General features: G+C 42.2%; 1 protein-coding gene across 1 annotated transcript in view; it reads left to right on the top strand.

Annotated features, from left to right (window-relative positions):
• Positions 1-5,190: 5,190 nt before the first annotated feature.
• Positions 5,191-24,114, top strand: part of RNF150 (ring finger protein 150) — a 119,443-nt gene continuing 100,519 nt past the window's right edge. Inside the window, exon 1 of the mRNA XM_085222112.1 lies at positions 5,191-5,895. Within this exon, the coding sequence (XP_085078238.1) occupies positions 5,430-5,895 (466 nt within the window). The 5' untranslated portion in view covers positions 5,191-5,429. The remainder of the gene's footprint in view (positions 5,896-24,114) is intronic.

Genomic DNA, 24,114 nt, shown 5'->3' with positions numbered 1-24,114 from the left:
AACTGCACAAATAACTCCAGGTGGGCTTTCTTGAGGATGTATGTGAGCAGATTTGTATCCCCCTTCACTTGGTGACACTGTTTGCTAATGCATTTTAGGGTTGTTTTGTTTTGTTTTTTTTAATGGCATCCTCGTGACATTGAAATCCTAAAGAACCAATACCCCAACTAATGGGCAGAAATAGGTGTTTTTAGTCTGTGAATTCATGACCTGGCATTACAAATTATTGAATTTCATCACATCTCTCTCTAAGCCCAATCAATATAGTTATTCGATATTCCATATAGGCTTTTCTCTCTGTTGCCAATGGCACCTTATTTTATGTCATCAATGAATTTCATTAGTGTTCTCCCATTTTGTTTGTGTGTGCTGTGGCCATTAATGATAATATTAAAGATGATCAATCCGAGAAGTAACCTCTGTAAAAACTCCATTAGTAACCCGGCACATCTTTTTCAGCACAACGTATTAATATCTTCCATTTAGGCAAGGATCTATATTTGCTCTAGGTACCATTTTCTTTTTCCCCCACCAGTATATAAATGGTATAATAAATTCAGCAGCAAAGTGTATTAGTAAGGGAAAATGCCTAGTTAATCCAAATAGACTCCTCCTAGCTCTCATTTGAGATCAGGAATATCTGTATGTGTCTGAATTGTGCCAGAAATACATCCCCACAATTATCCTGGCTCTATCTGCTCTTTGTTATTCCATTCAGTCTTGTAGGTGAGAGCCTTGACAAACAGTAGCTGCTCAATGTCGCTGGCTATGCTCAACAATGGCAATCTGAATCACAGCTACAATGTGCACAGGTAGCCTTTTGTGCTGGCAATTAATAGCTTCATATCAGAAAAGGTGGAAGAACTTTTAAGTGTTAGAGAGTGGCATATAGCTGGCAAGTACTACTTCCAAGACTTATCATTATACAACTCAAGTTATGAGCCACCTGACTAGCATTTAGCGTGACTTTCTTCCTTCCAGATGACATGAACTTCCAGCATGAGGCACAGATGATCTTTAATCACACATTTCTATGCATCTTCTGCAGCAAATGTAACTCTTCCAGAGTCATAGCTAATATATATATATATATATATATAATTTTTATTTTTTTTTTTTGAAAGAAAAGAGATGGTAGTGTAAGCACTTGAAATCAAGAGGTTAGTATCATAGTGCAGAAGGAAGCAGCCAGCTGGGATAGCAAGAAATACCAGTGGAGTGCTAACACATGGGCTACACTGCAAAGCCGGGACTGAGTTTTTGTCAGTTTGCATTTTCTGTGAGTGAGATATTTAAATTACTCCCTTTATAAGAGAGCAAGGAGTATAGTCTAGTAGCTGAAGAAAGCTGACTTCTGATATTTTTATGTTGCAAAGGAAAGGCCAATATTTTGAGGGCTGAGTAAACCTCTACATGAAATTAATGACAAGCAATAAAAATGTGGAAAGTTTAAGGGAGCTGAGCGAGCTATCATGGAAGAGAAAGAAATTGCACAAAAGAGACATGTTTCTTTCAAAAGTTTTTATTTTTAAGAGGCTATAACAGAAGAAGGAACAGGCAGAATGGCATTCATCAGCGGCAATCTCCTGGGTTCTTGTAGTTTACAAAAAAATTCCTATAACAGAAGCAGATACTAAACAAATGTGATAAGATGTGGTAATTTTGCCTGTGGGACAGAAGGAGCACTATCTCTCTATGAAAACTTACTAAGGATCAAACAAGATAAAGCTTGCTTCAACACTTTTCATAATTTCTAAATGAAAACGTCACTTTCCCCATAAATTCTACTAAACCTTTCCTATGGCAACAGTCAGCTTATCTTGGCTGGAGCACTTTTTTTTTCTTTTTTTTTTTCTTTTTCTGGAACTTTACTCTGAGTGTTTCTTTATAGCATTCGAATTTTATCCAAAATATTAAATTGACTTAAATAAATGAAACCAGAACTACAGTAGCAACTATAGCAATTCAAACTGTTATGGAAGAATGAAGCAGTATTTAAATTTAAGGCAAGATTCTGTAATAAGTTCCATAGCAAGCAATGTAGCTATTAGCATATGAATTGGAAGATGGATGGAATATTAACGGTGTCAATTAGGTCAGGAAAACAGGTATTGCTCAATTAACTCGCTTAATGAACAAATGTGTTGTTTTCTTTTATGCAAAGCATAGTATTTGTAGCAAATGGGTGAGGCAATGGTGTCACTTTACCCTTTGTGTGGTTCCCCGGTGTTCACATCTCTTCTGTGTTCCAGGTGTAAGCAAGACTCAATTTCAGTTTCATAGCAAGGGAAGAAGAAAGAACTCATTTTCCTGAGCACCTGCAGAGAGATCATATTTCAGTCAACTATTTCTGCTGCCCATCAGCGTTAAAAAGCCTTCAGGTTGTCTTCTAGTTAGCTCTTAACCCGAGTCATCCTGAGCCCGCAGCTGTTTGGGTCCCAGCTCTATAAAGGGTCACCATGCTGAAAGCTGAGGGAAAGGAGCCGTCAGCTGAAGCCTCCTAAGTGGAGAGAGAGGAAGAACTTCTTGCTGCCCTGGAGCGAATGTTTTCTGTAGTTTTGCTTTTGCCTGTGTCCAGCTCAGTATAGAATCACCAGCACCTGGGAGCATCTAGGTCCTGTACTCAATAAGGTATCACATTTGCATGTTCTGAATTGCTTGCTGGAGGCACTTTCCATTAACAGTAAAGGGTGCCGGAGTGCCTAATTTAGGTGCCAGTGCACCTTTCTAAGTACCCAGTGACACCATCTTGGTCAAGGCCCAGTCATTCTTCTGCATTAAGATGTATAAATTCCAGGCAAATCTCATCAGAATTTAGACAGCCTAACCTAACTTGAAACCATAGCCGTTTTATCTCACAACAATGATGATCCCAACAGGCTGAGATAGAGGTTCACAGAACTCCACAGAATTGTCCAAACAAAGGAGCCTAGCAATCTGGAGGGAATTTCTCACATGGCCCCCAGTTCTGCTCCAGAGTAGTTGGTGGTTTTGGTTTCCTGGAGCCATATTTTTGCTCCGAAATGTACGAAAGCATTCTGTTGCAGCTACGCTCTTCTTGCTAGATTCTTCATGAGTTACACTCGTAATGATAATATCACATATCATTGGATAACACCTTTAAAGAGTCTGCTATGGCAATGGCTATGTAACAGCGCTGACAATTTCCTCACAAAAACATAAATTGTGCTTGTTTGGCAAGCTACTTCCCATCTAAACCAACCAACCAACCAACCAACCAAAAAAAAAAGCACCCTTTCTGGTCTCTATACAATTGTTTTTTTCTGTTTTGTTTTCCTCGGGATTGGTTAACACTGGGCTACCTGTAACTACCTGGCCATCGTAATTTGGTGGTTTCCAGATTTTCCTCTTATGCCAAGTTTCTGGTTATTCCCTCCACTCCCCATCCACTCTTTTGGGGTTCATGAGTTATATTATGAGTTATAATAGTTCTCTTTTTCTGTCTTAATCTCTCTTTAATGAGTCAATAATCTGGGAAACACATCATCCTCCTCTTTCCAGATATAAACCTGAAATATCTGTCAATCATTTACATGGTTTCTGCCTTCTCTTCTAATAATACTTCTTACTCTCTCAAATATACAAGCGTTTCATTGCCCCTAGCCCTGCCAACCATGGATTTTCCTTGCAGGCTTAGCTTCCCTTATGAAATCTCAACACTTTTTAATTTCTGTTGATTGGCATCTACTTTCCTTTCTCACCATTAGTTATACATTGTAATTTTTTCTTCTTAACTGCTGACTTCATTTCTCCAGGAATTGGCTTTCAAGCCAAGTTGTCCTTTTGCTTGTTGGTAGACTTACAGCTTTTTGGCATTCTAATATATTTCGTTATAAATTTCTCTATGTTATTCCCACATTTGTACATTTTCCTCCCAAACTCAATTTTGTCAGCACTGGGGAAATAACCTTTTCGTGGTTAAGGCTGTCAGCAGAAGACGGCTTAGATCAATGGCAGCTATGAAGCTGAAGTGGAAACAGGCAAATACTGCCAGCAGTGAGATATTTATACATCTCAGCCAAAGGGCATGGCATTTCTCTCGTTGGGTTTTTAATAACGAGGTGGTTGGGTAGGCAATCTATGTTAAATCTTGTGAGATGTCCTTCTGTTATACTGAACATACCTATGGAAACATACAGTGTTTGCTGCTCGCTTGCACTAAGGTGGACAGAGCCAGTTGGTGTTTGACTCTGTTTTATGTTGAGAGGTACTTATGTCTCGGCGTAACTCTTTTTGGGTATTTCGTATGTTTAAATCCACAAATCTGGGCTTTCACTGAACCAAGATTAAACTGTTGTTTTCTGGTCACGTCCCTCAACTCTGGGTTTTCTGAAGGAGCTGCTCTGTCACTTCTGCAGGCGTTGCTTTAGGTATCGTCTTCATGCCAGAAGCTCACTTGACCGTGGCAAACCTGCTCGTCAGCGGCATTCACAGCTGCACAGGGTCTGGATTCCAAAACCCATGCACGATCACTTAAATCAGAACAACTTCTCAAGTTCTTTACAGAGAGAGTGGTGAGGCGCTGGAACAGGCTGCCCAGAGAGGCTGTGGATGCCCCGTCCCTGGAGGTGTTCAAGGCCAGACTGGATGGGGCCCTGGGCAGCCTGGTCTGGTATTAAATGGGGAGGTTGGTGGCCCTGCGTGTGGCAGGGGGGTTGGAGATTCATGATCCTTGAGGTCCCTTCCAACCCTGCCCATTCTGTGATTCTGTGAACTTTTGACAAGACACGAGCGTTTCTCCCTGTAAGGGGTACAGCAGCACTCGGCGGGCACTTGGGCAAAAGCAGAGCGGTGTGATGTTCAGTTTTGCCACCTGCCCCACAGCACTCAGGCAAAGGAAGAGCCGCGAGGCGCCCGGCCACGCGGGGAGCGCCCCGACTCCCGCCTCCTGCGGGGCGCGCTCTGCCCTCGCTGACGTTCGTCGGCCGCGGCCGCCGCCTGCCGGCAGGTGCCGCTCCCGCGCCGCTCCCGCGGCCCCCGGCGCCCCGTACCCCGGGGAGCGTCCGCAAGGGCCGGGCTCGGAGCGGGCGCGGCGCCGCGTGCGCGTGTGGAAATCCCCCCCCTCCCCCGCGCCTTCCCCGCCCGGCGGGCGGCCGGGCTGCCAGCGGCGGGGGAGGCGGCCGCGCGGGCAGGGCGAGCGAGGGGAGGGGGGCGGGAGGAAGCGAGCCGGCTCGGGGGGAGAGGGGGCGGGGAGGCCGGCGGGCGGGGACGGGGCCAGCCCGAGGAAATCAAACGGCCCCGACATGAATTAGGCGGCGGGCTGCAGAGGGGAGGGCCCCCTCGCCCGCCCTTCCCGCACGGCGCCCGGCGGGAGCAGCGCCGCCCCGCACGGAGCCGGCGGTCGGGGCACACACGCACACGCGGCGCAGGCGGGCGGCGGGGGCGGGCCGGCCGGGGGGGGCCGGCAGATGAAGATGGCAATGTCTATGATCCAAGCGTGCCGCAGCCTGGCTCTCTCAACATGGCTGCTGTCCTTTTGTTTCGTGCATCTGCTGTGCCTGGACTTCACCGTGGCCGAGAAGGAGGAGTGGTACACGGCCTTCGTCAACATCACCTACGCCGACCCGGCGGGCGGCGGCGCCGAGCTCCGCAGCGAGAAGAGCGAGTGCGGGCGCTACGGCGACCAGTCGCCCAAGCAGGACGCCCGCGGGCAGGTGGCCCTCTCCGCCTCGCCCGCCGACCGCTACGCCTGCGACCCCGGCACCCGCTTCAACGCCCCGGCGCCGGGCAAGAGCTGGGTGGCCCTCATCCCGCGGGGGAACTGCACCTACAAGGACAAGATCCGCCACGCCGCCGCTCAGAACGCCTCCGCCGTCGTCATTTACAACATGGGCTCCAGCAACGCCAACGAGACCGTCACCATGCCCTACGCAGGTGAGCTGCCTTGCCCCCTCCTCGTGGGCGCACCCCGAGGGCCGGGCCCCGCTTCTCCCCAGCGGCGAGTGCTCCGGTGCCAAAAAGTTTGGGAGATGCCAAGTTTGGGGTAGTCGGATGGACCTCGAGTCCGCTGGGGAGCACCGGCTTTTTGTTGTGGCCGGAGAGAGGATCCTCTGTCAGGTGCCGTGCGGGAGCAGGTGTGATTGAGACCTTCCAGAGAGGAGCAGAGTGTTCGTGGTATACGCTTACTAGGGGAACGCGGTGACCGCTGTCTTGTCTGTGATAATGTAAAAGCCGAGGGATCAGACAGGAATGCTGAGTATCTGATTTGGTGAGAAAGTGTGACGTTTTGTCCAGTTTTGACATCTGTAGGGCTTCACTCTCCAGGAGAACCCTCAGATAGAGCTTCTGTTTGCAGTGCCAGCACATGGCTGCTTGGCTCCAGAAGCTCTTGTTGCCTAACGAAGCAGAAATCCAGCTGTTAGGAACAGCACAAACCTCTGGTTATTCCCGCAAACAACCTTGCTGTGTTTGTGACAATGTTTGATCAGGGAAAAAAATTGAGTTTTTAATACAGCTCAGCAGACCTGTATTTAGGGGCAGTGTTTTTTGCCAGGAGTCACTGCTCTTTTATACCACCAGCTTGTTCTGTGGGGATGAAGATGCCACCTATTATGAAATCTGTGTGTTTTGCATCCAGTAACTAATCGTGTCCAGCTGTTTCATACCAGTTGAATCTTAGCAGAGTTGTGGATAAATTGAAACACAGGCTGCAAAACACGATATTATTCTAATGAGATTTCCAAGTCCCTCATTAAAGCAGCTAACAAGGATGTGTTGAAAAACAATTTGTTGCCTTACGAGCATGATGTTAGTGCCCATGAAAAGTGGTGCTTTTGGAACCCGTCCTTTGGCACCTCTTTAAGAGATTAGTTGGGCACATTTGTGTTTCTTTGATAGAGTCTGCAGGAGATTTTTCATTCTCATTTTCCATTGGTTTTGTAAGACAAGAAACTCCTAACAGCCTGAGCTTCTTACAGCCGCATTTCGTAAACTGCACATACTTTAGTAGCTGTCCAGATGATATTCCTTCGTACTTACAGTATGACAGATTATTTACTAACCAGTATAACAGAGGAGGACCTTGGCATGCTTGCGCACCCTTGAAGTAAATCTCAGGCTGTTTTGAAACTTAAAATGTATTGCTTGTGTATGTCCAGTGAGTTTCTCTAAAACTGCCAACATGTTGGATCAATTAATGGCTTGCCTGTTTTTAAAGCATGCACTAAGCTGTTTTTCCACACAAATGGTGTTTTATTAAGGAACAGTGGGAGTAAAAAATGTCTAACCTTTTAAAATGGTAGAGCTTTTGTTTATTTTAAAGTCTAAAGTGAAGTAAGCAAGGGATCTTTCTTACTGAAAGCGGCCTCTGCTTTCAGAAATCCAACCACTGTTATCACTTACTTTCGGGGCAGCTTCTTTGAAATAATATGACCATTTTCAGCGTATTCTGAGAATCCTTTTTTGAGTATGAGTTGATACCCAGCAGTTGCACAGTTGCGGATGCTGAAATGGGCACTGCAGAGTATGATGGAGACTTGTTGAACATGGTCAGACTCAAGGGCTTTTTTGAGTGTCTGTACGAGTCTGTCTTTGTTTTAAGGGTTCTTATTCTCTGAAGTTGAAAAAGCGATTGCTGATTGCAACTTAGAGAAAACCTTCCCTCTGCATATAGTAAAACTCAGTCATTTCAGAGCTGAAGTCTGCTGGAACAGAAGGAAAAATAACTACTCTTAAGTTAATATTGGACAAGCTAGCACAGATTCAGAGTTGAATTTGCCTTTACTGTTCGTTTTGTATCACCATTACATTGGAGCAAAGTGAATGTATAAGCTGTATACAATGATCTTTCCGACTTGCAGCCTTTGTTGTTTGCTTGGTCCTAGCCTGAATGATAGTGCAAGATTCAAGGGAAGAATGAATCAGGTTCTTGGTTTCTGAGTAAAGCAGCATCTGCAGTGCTCTGCCCACGCCAAATTCTGGAGTGGGAAGGAGAAAATTCCATCCTGAAAAATACTTGGGGGGGGGATATGTGGAGTGTGTGTGAAATATGACCTAAAAAGCAATTGAGAATTCCAAAGAAGTACGTAGATCTTTTTTTTTTTTTCCTCTTTTGCCCTTCTGCAGATTTGTTTGAGGTTTCTTACAAGCTTTAATAAACTCCTATACAGAAAATATTATGTCCTACGTGACTCCTGCCCTCATGAAAGAACTGCTGGTCCTCTTGAGACAGATGCCTCTTTTCCCTCATGTACATCTTTCTCTTTTGTGTACTTTGCCTTCTTTCTTTTACTGTCATATGCTCTTCTGGTGGTTCTGTTTCTCTCACTCCTACTCTTAATTCTTCAGATCTACTCCTATGCTTCACTCCCTCTCTTGATCATGTTAACCTGTTACTATTCTGTATCTCCTGCCAAAGATTAACTTTGCTGCTGTTTTCAGTTTCAGTGAATCTTTGCTAAAATGGTATATCCTGATCTTAAAGTCTATAGGAAACTGCAGCAAGGTACTTTTCAATTCAAAACATTGTTGGTAGTTATCCCGTCACCCCAAGCCCTCCTACCCCCTCAAATGGAAACTAAGGTGGTATTATTTGAAAGCCTGCTGTGCAGATCTTGAGATGCAGCTTTCCAGGATTTGTTCTGTGCACCAGATGGAACAAACCAAATGTTCTATTGCAACCGGTTTATTTGCTGTGTTTGAAGCCTTTGCTTTCTTGGAGCTTCTTCTTGGGTCACTACTTACACATTCAGAAGAATGAGGAGAAGTTGTGACATCTGTGTTCACGGGGAAAGCAGAGCTCTGTGATTCTTATGCTAGAATGCACTTATCTTCTGTATTATAATCTATAGCATTCATGAACTGGTATCTTTATTTTTATTGGCTTGACATATGGTATAGGAGCTTGGAGTCCAACTGTGTTTGCTTTTTGACTAAGCAGGTTTTAACCAGAGGAGGCACAAAAACATCTAGAATTTCTGCTTCAGATGCATTTTGTTTCTCCTATATAAATTTCTCTAATAACAGAGAGGTGATGTTTCTTTTCCTCTGGGAGAATAATCCATAATGTCATCTAGGGCTCTGATTGGCATTTTTTTTACCTGCAACAAATTAGCTGTTATGTAGGTTCAAAAAGCCACTAGCAACTGGGTCTACATTTAATAACTTAGTATTAGCTGGAAATATTCTCACTATCTGTCTTAGCAGATGTTTCCAAAGATAATTCAAGATGGGAACTTCCCTCTCTTCAGTTCTCATTCGCTGTGGAGGGATCCTAGGTTGACCATCTGCGACATGGTGCTAGGGTGGGGTGTAGCTGTGTGACTGGTGCAGAATTCATGTGTGGGTGAAAGTCAAATCTCTATTAATCAATACCATATGTAACAATCAGGTTGAATTCTGGAGTGCCATCAAAGAATCTCACAAAATTGGTATGGTTACTATTTGAAGTAAATTATATCCTAAGTACTTTGCACCACGAGCAGATGTGAGTCAGGCAGTTCTCTCTATTCTGCTTTTCCAGTGCATGCCATAGAAACTTTTCCTTGTATGCTGCGTGTATGACAGTCTGTTTTCAATGAGAGGCAGATGCCTAGCTGTTTTTCGTAATGGCATATACATACTGTCAGCAACTGGCAGTTATATATCTTTGAGGCATGATTCTCTTGTGTGGTCTGAGATGATTCTGACTTCTTCCCTTCCTCCTTGGGCCTAAAGTGCAGCATATGTGCACCAGATGGCATGAGGAAGGCACGGCTATCCCACTGCAAAACCAGGTGGATCCCTCCACACTGAGCCATTCTTGAGCCCATTTGATGCCCATTTACTTCAGTAACAGTTTCCTTGCTTGTACTCAGAGTTTTGTTCCCTGACCAATGACTAGTCTTGCTTTTTACATATTTTGGAATGCATTGTTAGTACTTTTGGGTTGGGACTCCTCTGTGTAACTTGTACTGATGTGCAAATTAAACGCTACAGTTGAAGATTTCTCATTACAGACATTTTTTAATATTGTGAGGATCTCATTTGCTCCTTTACTAAAACAATTTTTTTCTAAACTTTTGTTATGTTCTAATAAGAAAAATATGCTGATAGTATTCACACTGAAATCATTTATGGATAAGTATGACTAAGGGTTAGAGATTTGAAGCTTCCAGGCCCTGCTGTAATTTTCTTCTGCTCAGGCGCGCAGGATTTATCCCTAGTAGAAATGACTTAGTGAAGGAGGAAGATGCATCTCAGAGATGCACTGATTTCTGTCAATCATGAAACCAGAGCATGGCTGAGGTGTGCTGCCAGCCATAGGAACAAAGAAGAGCACCTGGATCTGTCATGTAAGCCTGGCTTTCAACAGTTATTGTAAATCTGGTTCCTGATACTTATCAGAATCAGAGATTTATAACAGTGGCTAGACGCAGCAGTAGTGCCAGCGAGCTGTCCCACTGAGTTTTGCTAGTGAGTCACACTTCTGCCTGCTAGTTCTGCTGTGGTTCAGCGCTGGACCAGTGCTGAATTAGGAGGAGCTCTTGGCTCTCTTGAGCACAGAGAGGCCTCACAAAGAGATGCTGACAAATTAGAGGGCTGGGCAGTCCCCAAGCGCGTGAAGTTTAACAAGAGCAAGTGCTGGATTCAGCTCCTGGAATGGGAGAACCCTAGATCTGTGTACAAGCTGGAAGACAAGAGGCTTGAGAACAGCCCCGTGGGAAGGGATCTGGGAGTTCTGGTGATGGGAAGTTGAAACAGGAGTCAGCAGTGTGCTCTGGCAGACAAAAGGGCCGACCATAGCCTGGGATGCATCAGGCCCAGCACAGCTGACCAGCTGAGGAAAGGGATTGTCTTGTTCTTCTCTGTACTGATGTGTCCTCCCCTTGAGCACTGTGTGCAGGTTTGGGCACCACGGTGTAAGAACATAAACCTACTAGAGGGCTATAAAGATGGTAAGGGATCTAACAGGCAAAGCATATGAGGAGTGGCTGAGGTTTCTTGGTTTGTTTTAGCCCAGAGAAGACTGAGTGGAGGCCTCATGCTGGGCTACATCTTCCTCATGAAGAGAGAGAAGGGGCGAGTGCTGACCTTTCTGGTGGCAGTGACAGGATCCGAGGGAATGGCATCCATCTGTGTCAGGAGAGGGTCAGGTTGGGAATTAGGAAGAGGTTCTTCTCCAGAGAGTGGTCAGACACTGGAACAGGCCCCAAGTTGCTAGAGTTCAAGGCACATTTGGACAAATTACTCAGAAATATGGCTTGACTTTTGGGTTGTTCTGTATGGAGTCAGGAGATGGACTTGATGATCCTTGTGGGTCCCTTCCAACTTGGGGTATTCTGTGATCGTATTGCAGATCCTTCAGATATGTCAAGTGAAGAGGGGCTCTATGCTTAGCTTGAAGTTACGAAGGACAGATTTGAGGGGACTAGGCAGAGGCTAGGGCAACAAAATAATCTGTGTCTGTTACACTGTGTGTTGAATCTTGCAAATACTTTGAACCTTACTGCTAGCTTGTATATCTCCTTCAGAGCCTGTTGCAGTTGGTGGAAACAGCAATTCTGAGCCTGAGCTTTGGTCACCTAAGAATACAGCTTTCTCTACAAAGTGTTGAAGTATCGATTCGTAGAAGATTGTGTTGATCCTACTAACTTAATGATTGCCAAAGCAGTTAGATTTCTGCATGCCCTTTGGTTGTCTGCAGCATTTGTTCACAATGATTTTCATACAATTGCTCTCTTCAGCTCTCTGCAGTGAAGTGACACGGCAAGAAGCAAATCTTTCTTAGGAATGAATCTATATCAGCATTGATTATAACTGCTCTTGTTAATCTGGAGCATCTCCGTTTGGTCTTTTGTCTTTGGTTTTGATCTTGATAAAGAGATAATTTGTCATGTTCGTTAGGTGTTTCGACTTTAAAATGGCACTCATTAAGTTGGCTTATTAGAATACTGTGGCAGTCTGTGGCTAGTGTATTACCTCTGAAGCTTGCCAGTACATTTCTGTGCTGTCACCCTCCATGATGCCTCAGGAGGCATGTGGCCACTTGGAGCAAACAGGGAGAGAAACCTACGGTTATTTCAGTGTTATCTCTTTAAGCGTGTCTTTTTCTGCTTAGAGAAGCAAACAGTTTCTAACCTTCTCATGTAATCAAGGGACTGAAAGAACCCATTCTTTTGCTACAGTTAATTGATGGAACTCATAGTGCATTGTCATGTGAGATTGCTGAGTTTCAAGTGACCTCTGTCGTCTTGCACCGCAAGCCAAGCTGATGAAGAGTCAGATCTTTATGAAGGGATAGCCCAGTGATATCCCTGCTTCCCAATGACTTCTGCACAGCAAACCTGCACAGAAACAGCATTCATTTCAAGGCAAGCCCCACTTCTGCCTTTTCAGTTGCACTTGAACTGGTCACTTGATGACTTCTTTGAAAAAGTGAGAAAACAATACAATCATTGACTCATAGAAATCAGATATGGAACAGTTTGAGTAGTCCATGTAATCGGTCACGTTACTGATGCAGGACTGCAGCGTTGCCATCTGCTACTGACACAGTGCTTTTTGCTTATTGCGTTGCTAAAGAAGTCTTGGAATGCATCAGAACCAAATGCAGCACATGTGAGCAGTTGTATAGTGCTGAGACCAGAAGTGAAATGTAGGAGGATATTAAATAGCAATATTGTATTCTGCAATAATATTTCATAGTTGTTCCTGATATGACTTTTTAGAAGTCGAGGCATAGAGCTATAGGGTAAGGTTTAGGGGCCAACTTCAACCAGCTTCAGGGAAGTATGTGGCAATTGTATGAGGAAAGAGGAGATATTTTATAACTGGTTACGTCCAGACAGGCTTACTCTGCTCAGTTATTGCACAGTGGGATGCAACTCAAAACTTCACTAGTGCCCAATTATTTTTTCCTTTCATAGAACCATAGAATCATTTGAGTTGGAAGAGACTCTTAAAGGCCATCTAGTCCAGCTCCCCTGCAATGAACAGGAGCACCTACAGCTACATGAGATTGCCCAGAGCCATCTCTGGGGTTGGGGCATCTACCATCCCTCCCTCTCCTCTGACCAGCACATTTCAGTGCCTCACTCTGCCTATTGTAAAAAATAAATAAATAAAATTGCAGCCTTCTCCAGGCTGAACAGCTCCAGCTCTCTCAGTCTTTCCTCAAAGGGGAAGGTGTTCCATCCCTTGAATCATTTTTGTGTCCCTCCTCTGGATGCACTCCAACAGGTCCACATCTCTCCTGTATGAAAGCTTGAAAATCACTGACTTAGGTGAACTTATCATCCTGGTAGAAATAATGGCTTTCAGTTCAAAAATGGATATGTGGAAACACCTCTTCTCACACCTGTTCCAGTAGGCTGAGAAAGGTTGTGAAGATTAGATTGCCTGTGAAACAGTAACACTCTGCAGCTGTATATTTATTTGTTTATTTACAAGACAAGCTTATCAAGGGCATTATTTGTATTTTGGCTCCTCTTCAGTAAACCACTTGGGATAAACGTTTGAAAACTGAACTGTGGAGAACTGAAGGAGGGGATGAAAAGATTAGCCTGTTAGTTTAACTCCTATTTTACACGGAAATATGAAAAGCTAGCATCATTGCTACTTAAAGGCAAAGTAGCTTTTTCAAGTAATTGTTCCTTTTCCTTCTCGGGAGTAACTAATAAATAACATCAATAAAATGAAGTGCCTGTTCATTTACTTCTGACAATGTAATCATAGTGATATTCAATTACACTGCTAGACCTAAGAGCCTGTCAGAGTTCTGATCTCAAACTTGATGCTTAGCTGTGTTTGTGTAGGTAGTATTCCCAGTTGTAAACTGGGGAGGTAACCCATTTGTTTAAACTTAAAAACTAACAAAAAAACAAAACATACAAAAAACCCCACTAGTTTCAGCTTGAGATGAAACTGAAAGAAAAAATATTTGTCCTTTTAATTCCCAAATCATCAAAACTCCCTGGAGTCCTGGTTTGATTATATCTTGTATGCTTCTTAAACGTGGATAGAAGGATTCCATCTGCACAGGATACAGTTCCTACAAGAAAATACAGAGTAAGATTAGTTGGTGAGTACTCTGTTGTGTTACGCACTTAATGAGACATAGCTTTTAAAAAAGCATCTATAATCATCCGTGTCTTCAAGCCTTTATCATGAGAGAGACCCCTGGCACTGGGTACCGTGTCAGTTCGCAATCTGAGACCACATAGCCAGTGAATTCAGGCTGAGGGTCGAGCATAGATACAACACTGCTTAGCATGGCAGGCAGTGGAACCAGTACTCCATAACAGAGCAGTTCTCTGTATCCTTTCTAACCGAATCGCCTCCTGCTACTGATATATTTGTCTGAGAGCCATCATCTTTTCTCCCTGAACAAAAGCTTAATGGTACAAGATACAATTTTTCATCAGAATTTGTTTCATAGCTTTGTCTTCCTCCCTTTTAATATGCTCACTAATTTGCCTTTTACTGTTCACATCTCTCCTAAAAAAGCACCTAATTATCATTATATATATATATTTTTTTGCGAGTCATTATATTAATATCTCACCAGATAATGCTGAATTTTAAAGGGAATTAGGTATCACATCAATATGCATCTTCCATCTTTTATAACTCACACCTCATTAAACCATGCTCTTCTATTTACTGCCTGATCTTTCAGCCCTAGTAAAAATATGCATTTCCAGTACAGTGACTGCTATATTGTATTCTCTGCGTTTGGTATTATACAGCAGCACTAAGACTGAGCTTGAGAGTCTAGCAGGTGTATGTTAACTGAAGATGAATCCATGTCTCACCTTGAGATTACTGTAAAATATATAGGTATTGGTTTACTAAGAGTTGTGGTGTTGTGGGTTGCAGTACAATAAGATTTATGGGTCTATTCTTTCTTTTAAACTGATATGTGGAGCTCTTCAGCTTTTGCACCCAGTTGTTACTGTCATACTGCAGAGTGATTCCAAAGCCTCATGATCAAAGCTCTGTGTCTAACAAGCCTTGCTATAGAAGATGCCTTGGATTTTCCACTTATGCAAGAGTTCTGTATCAATATCTGATAAAGATCGCTGTGGTTTTACATCTGCAAAGCTGGCTAAAATGATACTGTTCCATTTCAGTCTTTTCTGTTAAAAGATGGAAATGTATTTCTGCTTTTCCTTTGGCCTTTTAGCAAGCTCTGACTTAGAGAACATTAAATCTTCCCCATGTTTCTGGGGCACACATATGTTTGTACTCCGAATATATATATATATTTCAACCAGAACTGTCTGAGGCTGTAGTCTCATTCATGATTGCTTCTTATATTTGTACTGCATGTGCTTTTCCTTCTTGTGCCTTTTTAAGCTCTTATAATGCGTTTGCTGTCTCCTGATTTTACCTGCCAGTATCATGTTCTTTGAGTGAGGCAGCTTTTGCAAGATTGTGTAATCTCTGTGCCAGGTTTCTTATTGCTCTTTGTGTGTCCATGTGTTAGAAGCACCATCTGGCTGTCCCTGAAATCTGTACCTTTACTAAATACTATTTCAAGACTCTTCGCTCTGGAATTTAAGGAGCTGAGTAAAATCCCTTAGGTCTACCTGTAATATTGTCCTTGAAGTCTTTTTCACTTGCCTTATTTTTCCTTCAAACCTCTTCATTTTTTGCTTTGTTTTTGTATGGTTTCTTTGATTTCCTCAGTTCCAATGAATCTTTCCTTTTGTCTACTCAATTATTTTTTCTATCTTTCTTTTTCTTCCCCCATTATATATATGTGTGTGTGTGTGTGTGTGTGTGTATACATATATATATATATATATGTATACATATTTTTATATATTTTTATATATATATATATATAAAAATTAGTTAACTTTTTACCTTACCTCTTTACCTTCCTCCCAGCCCCCACCACCCCAGGTTGACATAAATAGCCGAAGGCTGTAAAGCAGAGCAGGATTATGTGCTTTCAGTTGCTTCTGCTTTGCAGCTGGCCCTGGGTTTAAAGAGTGACTGCAGTCTGCTTGCTGTGTGCTGCTCAGGGTCAGCTGGAGGAGTGGGACACCAGCAGTCAGAAATGTAGCAGTGCCATTTATCAATGGAAGACTGCTAAGAAAGCAGCACATTTGCCGTGCATGGAATGGCTTTGCCCTGAACACTCCTAAGTCCTTTTCATGAACTTTTACAAGACTGAATTACAGTCCCCTCTACCTAAAATGCAGCTCCTGCTCTTTCTTGTTTTTTTTTGCAGAGAATATTCAAGTTTCTCTTGCTGGGTGCTAGAAAAACTGACCAGAATTTTTTTTCCATCAAAATGTTTTTACTTTAGGCGTTGAATGGACTTTCAACAAAAAACGTTTAGGAAAATTTTTGCTCTCTTGAAAAGATCTTAAAATTCTAAGTTTAAAGAAAGACTCCATTTCAGTAAATATTTAGTTTCTTAGGATTTCAGGTTCAGAGACCTGAAACTCAAAGCAGTTGGGTTTGGATACATTACATTTTAATCTACTTCCAAAGCTGTAGACACTAGTTCCTCCCTGGAGCGCAGGCCTTGCTTCTTCCCAACTCACGTATTACCCTTCTTTCAGAATCAGTACGTGCATTTCATTAGAAGAAGCATTTGAAGAAGCTGAGCTCGCTTTTGTGAAGGTGAATTTCTCTTCCATGTGACAGAATGCCTACAGCTTGGTCTTCCCACGGAGCAGTCCGTAAGCTGTAATACCTTTGGCCCTTTCTCTCTGTGTGCGTATCCTTACCAGCAGGTTAGGCACAATTTTAACACAGTGTCTAGATTCACGTGGGAACTGTACTTGATACAAGGTAGGGCAAGTCTTCTTAGACAGAAACATCACAAGGATTGGCAGTTGTCAGTGACAGCTACCAGGCTTGTGGTTAAGATGCAATTCCTTAAGTGGTTATCCAGACAACCAAGTTTTGTTTGTTTGTTTTAAAAAGACTTGATGTTATTTGAATGGGCTTGAATAGCTCTTTGTCAGTCATGTACTGAAAAATTCAGCCCATCCAGTGGGAAACTGAGGCAGTATGTATATAAGAAAGGTTAGAAAAGGTGATCATGGTAGTCTTTCAGCTTTAGGGACTGTACCTGTCTGGAACTACCACCCAACACTTCTCCACGCTTGGGGAATGTCATGGCAAATGCTCTGCAGAAATTCCTCATGGGCAGAAATAAATTCTATGGCCTGAAGCACCTGTTCTTGAAGATGGGTTCTATGCTGGGCATGTCATTTATCACCAGGAAATAAATGGGTGGCACCAGTGAACCAGTGTCAGCTTGTTATTTCTTTGTGATTGTTACTTAGAGAAGAAGAAACTGCAAGAAAAGACACTTGGAAGAAAAAATACATTCTGAGCCACTTCTTTTTCTCCTGTCTGGCTATCCAACAAATGCAGAGAATTGCCTATAAGCCTCCACAAAACAAGCATTGGCCGGAGCATCCATGGAAGATGCTGTCTCACATGGTAAAATAAGTTAAAAGCCTCTCTCTTCCAAAATGTCAGTTTAAATGCTGAATGCCAGCACAAGGGAATATTGCAATTAAATGCAATCAAGAGAGTGAGCTGGAGAAAGCCAGCAAACAGCTTAACTGTATGGGAAAGTAAGGAGTTACACCAAAGGCAGGCAGGATCCCCCAGTGCATATTGATTCTTCCGGGAACTCATGTATCATTTTCACTCCCCTGCCCTGTTAACTCCTGCTTAAGAAACCACATGAGAAAATAATTTTTTCTCTTTTCTTTTTCTGTAGAGACATTATCTTTCCTTTATCCTTGTTATGTCCTAGACAACCTTTTTGCTGGACTATTCTTAGGAGGAAAAAAAAAAAGTGAATGTATAATCATTTTTTTCTGAATTTATAATTTCTAATGGATGGTAGTTCAAGAAAATGTTTGCTAACGGAGAATTGATATTATCTAGTTTAAGTATGCATGACCTTTCAGTTCCTTCTCCAGTAATTAAGAGTTTCATCCCCATTAGCTGATTTATATAGTCATCGTTCTGCTATTAAACTTACAAAAAAATCAGGAAGCACTGAATTTTTAGAATAGGGTATTTTATTATTTCTTATTTAACACGTAGAATCTTTGTTCTCAAGCAGTACTGTGCTGAGTCAGCACATTGGCTGCAGTTGGTCTGTTCTGGTCAATTTCTTTTATGTTCATAGTCCAGAAATATTTTTCACCAATTTAAAGATAACCACTAGTTTTATCACAAAGCTGTTGGCTTTGGGATTGACTAGCCAGCTTTATGTTGGGATTAGTCTGCAGACCAGGAGCTACAGTAAAACAAAATATATGTATGTAAAACAATAGACTTTGTAGTAATGTTAGCTGGGAGGAAGGTGTAACTGTGTCTCACTCTGCGCATAGGTCAGCATGACAACTTTTAGAATCTCTTATTCACAAATTTGATTGATACAAGTCGCTTCTCACTTTGTTAAGATGGCAATTTTGTTGTCATGCCTACATTACAATAATGTAATTTGGAGGGTGCTTCATGTGCCAGTTGAGGACAAGGTTTACGTAAATGCTCGTCACTAAGCTTGCATTTAGTTCTTGCTAAGAACAGACTGGAAGTTGAGCACCTTGAATAAACATGGTTGAAAGTGATTTTATGGGAAAATGTTGTCTATGCAAAAGTAATAAATGTCTGATGTAGCCCAGAGATTTATTACTAAGAATGTTACCATGGTAATCCTGTGGGATCTTAGGGCCTCCTGTAACACTGTGTGCTGCGTATAAAGTCGTTAAAACACCAGAATGTTTTTATAACATGTATGTGGGGTGCTCCAAAATTAACACCTCCCATTTGATTACTTTGATCTACAGTGGAAGTGCATATGAAGCAAAAGTGTGTAACTGAATTCCTGTATGTGGAAAAAATGGCAACCACTGACATTCACTGACACTTGCTGAACACTGATGGAGACCAAGCAGTGGATGTGAGCACAGTGAGGTGGCGGGTGATGCGTTTCAGCAGTGGTGAGAGCAACAGTGGGTCATCTCCACTGGTGCAGATTTTTATGAGCATGACATGCGGGCTTTTGTTTGTTCCTGGTGAAAATGCGTAGCTAATGGGGATGGCTGCGTTGAAAAATAGTGTTTTGTAGATGAGAATTTGCTCTATTGAAGTGTGTGGTGCTTTTTGTAGCTGGTGTAGTTTCCATGGAAATAAATGGAAGGCATTACTTCCGGAGCAACCTATATATATAGAAATATATATTAAGCAGGTGCTTTATAAGCACCTAATGAAATAGAAGTTTTAATTATTTTAGATTTCTCTACATTAACTGGCTGCTGTTCTTTAGGCTATCAGATGTGGCTGCATCATCATGCCAAGCGAAGATGGCTCTGCAGCTTTCAATCATCTGCTTCCCTTCTGACTGAGGAAGAGATGACCACCCAAATGCTCAAAAACTCAGACCCTGTCTCTTCTTATCCCTGTATTTTATTTGCTGTTACCTGTGCATGCAGTTGTCAGAAGTGTGGACAGCTTGTTAATTATTTGCAGATAGCTTAGAGATGGATATCAACCAATCCATTGTACAAGTTCATTTAGTTGAGAATAGCCCCACAATATTTCTTGCTAATCAGGGAGTTCCTAATTTGGAAATACATGCATATCTAAGGCTTTTCAGATGTGCTGCAGCATCATACCTTAAACTCATTCCAGTTAGGCAATAATTACTGTAATGTTTTGCAGATTTGTTTCCAGTAGATAAAATTTTTCTTCCTCCCTTGTGGCCGTATCAGTTTGTCAGCTTTATTTTGTTTTGAGAAACTCAGGAGAAGTTCCTCATGTTCCAGATGGTATGTGCCAATTTTGAACAGCACTTGCAGCAACTCAGATAATTGTTTGGAATCTGTTGAGAGGACGAGAAACTGTAACTGAGGAAAACCGAAGTATAAAATTATTGGATATTCTTTATGAAGTATTCTTAACAAGTTAACTGTCATATTTAGTTACAGAGATCTGTCTGGAAATAATGAAATGCTTAATCACAGAATCATAGAATGGCCTGTGTTGAAAAGGACCACAATGATCATCGAGTTTCAACCCTCCGCTATATGCAGGGTCACCAACCACCAGACCAGGCTGCCCAGAGCCACATCCAGCCTGGCCTTGAATGCCTGCAGGGATGGGGCATCCACAGCCTCCTTGGGCAACCGGAGGAAAAACTTCCTCATAAAATTCTTATTAATTCTTAATAATCTTTAAGTAAGTGAAGGTGCTCCAAGACAACCATGTTAATGTCACAGTAAGACTTGCCAGACAGTCATGTGTAGTGTGCAAATATTAACAAATGCCAGAGGTGACTCAGTATTGTCTTCCATGCTCTGCAAATCTGCATTCATCACCACGAGCCTCAAAGATCCTCTTGCAGCAGTGCAATTAGAGGTGATTTTATCTGTCTGCACGTTCTGTGCTTTTCACTGACCTAGGCCTTGGTTTAATTTCTCATGCATGTCCTTGTCTAATACAACAGAATTGGAATCCATCCTTCAATGAAAGAATTATTGCAGGCTTGGTTAATTAGAAAATAAGCATGATGTTCATACTCTCATCTAGCGGTCATACCCACCCAGTAGCAAAGACAGATTTTTCAGGATCTGAGAGTGCATTAGGTAGTTAGTCAAGTGTACCATATTCAGTTGGCTAAAAAAAAATTCCATTTTTAATGATGGTTATGTCCCTACCAATAAAAGAAATAATATACACAGCATTTAAGTATACTCAGACCATAGCAAAGAAGGGATGGTCCTTTTTTTTTTTTTTTTTTTCTTTTTTTTGGGGGGCAGAAAGATGTTACTTTGTGCAGACTTGGTGTCTCGGCAAACTGCAAGAATGTATGAAGGTTTAACTTTTCTACCACTACTTTGAAGATGCACGCAGGTGGCTTATCTGAAAAATAGCTGCAGGAAGTTCTCAGGGAAAAGAAATTCTTTAACATCAATATGATGGTCTTTGTAGCTTTTAGTTGGGGGTATTGGGATTAGATTGGGCTTTAAACTGAATTTTCACAGGCCACATTCACAGGCTAGCTCGTGTGTAGATGTCTGAACTTGTAGGTTATTGCTATCCCTTTAAAAGTCTCCCAAGTCCTCGTTCCACTTTATTATTATTATTATTATTTTTAAATGCTATGAAGAGAAAATCAATAGCCATCCTCTAAAATTCCAACCCCGTTCCTTTTGGAAAAAGTTACCTTGTGTTTGCTGATACACAGCAATGCACTTACCTGTGCCATTAATTTGTAACCTCTACTTCTGAAATCCTAACCCTGCTGAAGCCAGTGCCAAAACTTGCTAAGGATTTCATTGCTAAGCAGTTGAAGCCAGAAAATAAATACCTCAACTCATTATATATCTTCTGCTGCTCCCATAGTATCCAATGCATTGTTGTAAAGCATGGAAAAGCTCCTATTCATTGCAACCCGACTTAAGTAATGTCAGTCCTTCAGCAGCAGTCTGAGATAGGTATAGGCATTCTGCATGTCATATGAACTGCACGTATCAATCAGATTCAAGTAACCAGCAAACAATACTGGGGCTTCATTAAGGTTGCTTTGTAATTGAGTAAAATTGTGGAGCAGTTTGTGAGTGCCTTGAAGCTGTAAGTATTAACTTGCATGAGTTCTCCAGCTTTTTTAATAAAAGATCCGCCTAGCCTCAAGTGATAATATAAATGTTCTAGCCATGGCTACATTTATTTCTGATATAGGTAGAAGTTAATTTTCTTACTTTCTGAACTGCTTGAGAATATCGTGCATCTATTTCTGACAGTGGATTTCAAAGGAAATTTTTCTGAAACCTACTGACAGCTGAAATTGAGTTACTGCAAGGCCTAACGGCTTTTGTGTGAAATTAAGGGAATCAAGGGAGGATGTATATGTGTGTATGTTACAGCTGTGTTGCAGAAGGAGGCCAAGAGTCTTGGTTTGCAAGATTCAGATGCCTGCTAGTTGATCTCCAAGAGGAGGGATCAGCTGAGCTCACAACAGCTGCAAGAGATGTTACTGCCTGCCAAAAGTCATAGCTCAAATTGAGGCTTCTGAGTCTCAGGCTGGTACTAGCTGGACGCACTGCAAAAAGATCTGTTCTATAATTGGAGGGGAGCTATATTGTTTTCACACCTTTCTTCACTAACTGGTATTCTCAGAAGGGATGGCAATGGTGACAGCCTTGTCATGGAAAGAATGCTTCAGTTATTGTTAGCTTGTTAGGAGAATGCTCAAATTTAGTACTTGCAATCTCCAAGGAAGGAGCAGAATCTACATTTTTTATACCCTCTATTTGTATGCCAAAAAAAATGTGGACATTTGTCATAGAAATTGAGAAATGGTGTATCCATGTGAAGCCTAACAGAGATCATTCCTTTCCTGTTTCCAATCTGACCAAGTCAAGAGGCATTTAATGCAGGATTAGCCTGTTCCAAACACAGAATCCACAGAATCACAGAATGGCTTGGGTTGGACAGGACCTTAAAACCCACCCGCTTCCAACCTCCTGCTATGGGACCTCCAGGGGTGGGGCACCCACAGCTTCTCTGGGCAGCCTGTGCCTCTGTCTCACCACCCTCTAAAAAATTTTGTCATAATCTCTAACTTCTCCCCTCTTTTAGCTTAAAGCCATTACCCCTTGTCCTATCGCTGCGCTCCCTGAGAAGTGCTCCTCCTGCACTTTCCTGTAGGGTGCCTTTGAAAACTGGAACAGTGCTGTAAGATTTCCCTGGAGCCTTCTCCAGGCTTCCACTGTCTGTCTGCACAGAGGAGGTGCTGCAGCCCTCTGGTCATTTTGATTTTCCTCCTTTGGACTTGCTCCATAGGTCTATATTTGTTAGCTTGGCGGCCCCAGAGCTGAGCACGGTACTCCAGGGGACAGAACCATGAGAGTGGAGTAGAGAGGGAGAGAGAATCACCTCCCTCAACTGCTATAGGTTAGGATTAGATAAACTGTAAAATCTTGGGATATGTGCTTGGTGACTTTTTTTTTTTCCTTTCTTCTCAATTTTCCTGGAAATACTGTTCAGTCAAAGAGACTACAATGCCTGCATTGTATGGCAATATGGCAACTGCATGGCAATTTCGGTGCCTTTGTTCTAGTGCAGATTGTATTTTGAGTGATGCTGATCTGTTTTGAGAGCTTGTGGGATTTTCAAAACCGCTGTTGCATTAATTTCATTTGGCTCCTATAACATGCTTCAGATCACTTTCTCTTTCCAGGGTCTGATGACAAAATATTGAATGGTGTGATTTGTACTGCAAATGGTTTATTTTCAGTCTTCACTACATCTTAATTTTGGGAATTTGTAGTTGTTTAGCCCCTTTGCATGTTTTCAGCGTGCGTTGTGGTGAACCTCTGCCAGTAGAAGTGAGAACTGAGAAATCTCTCTCTCAGTTCGTGTAGGCATTTTGCCTTTTGATCTCTTTGTTCCCATCAATTGTAGGACACCAAATGCAGATAGAAATGTAAAATGCGCAGCTATGCCTAAGAGAAATGCCACAATTACATAAAAGCGTGAGAAATCAAAGGAGAGATCCTGATGGGTGCTTCAGCGTAGAAATAACAGCATAGCTGAAGTTCACGATTTAAGCTGGTAGTTCTGATCAGCTGGCACTTGAACACTGAGTCATCCAAAGTATAGAAGCTAAAAGAAGAGTGAGAGAGCGTAAGCTGTCACGTAGGAACCAGGGTAAATGATATTACTCTCCTTTCAAGTCCTCTTTGCAACTAAAATTGGCCAAAAATAAATCTTGGGCTCACCTGTATAACTTTAGTATATCCCCTTCACATTTGCAAGTGAATCTGTACAGTAATATTTTAAAATTTGGTATAAGATTTGGTTTCTGAACATTATAGACCTGAAGTGTTTCATATCTAGTCCTTGTTTCAGGTCATTCAAAGTGTTATGAAATGTACACTCAATCTAGAATTCCAAAGTGCAATTTTTGGCTCTGCTACATCTTCAGATAATCAGATTTCAGTAGAGGCATTTATCTTATAGATAGATGCACCGTGGAGAACCCTTAAAATCAGCAGGTACTGCAGAGAGATCTGCACTGGCGTTTGAGAATTAAAAATGAGGGATCTAATTAGCAATGTGCTGTGATAGCAGCATTATGTTAAGTGCAGATGTTTTCGTCATCCTCAAAGCTCGCCTGAATCT

This window comes from Meleagris gallopavo, chromosome 4 (assembly GCF_905368555.1).
Source record: "Meleagris gallopavo chromosome 4, MGAL_WU_HG_1.1, whole genome shotgun sequence".
NCBI classification, from domain to species: domain Eukaryota; kingdom Metazoa; phylum Chordata; class Aves; order Galliformes; family Phasianidae; genus Meleagris; species Meleagris gallopavo.
This window is presented reverse-complemented; position numbering and strand designations above follow the sequence as displayed.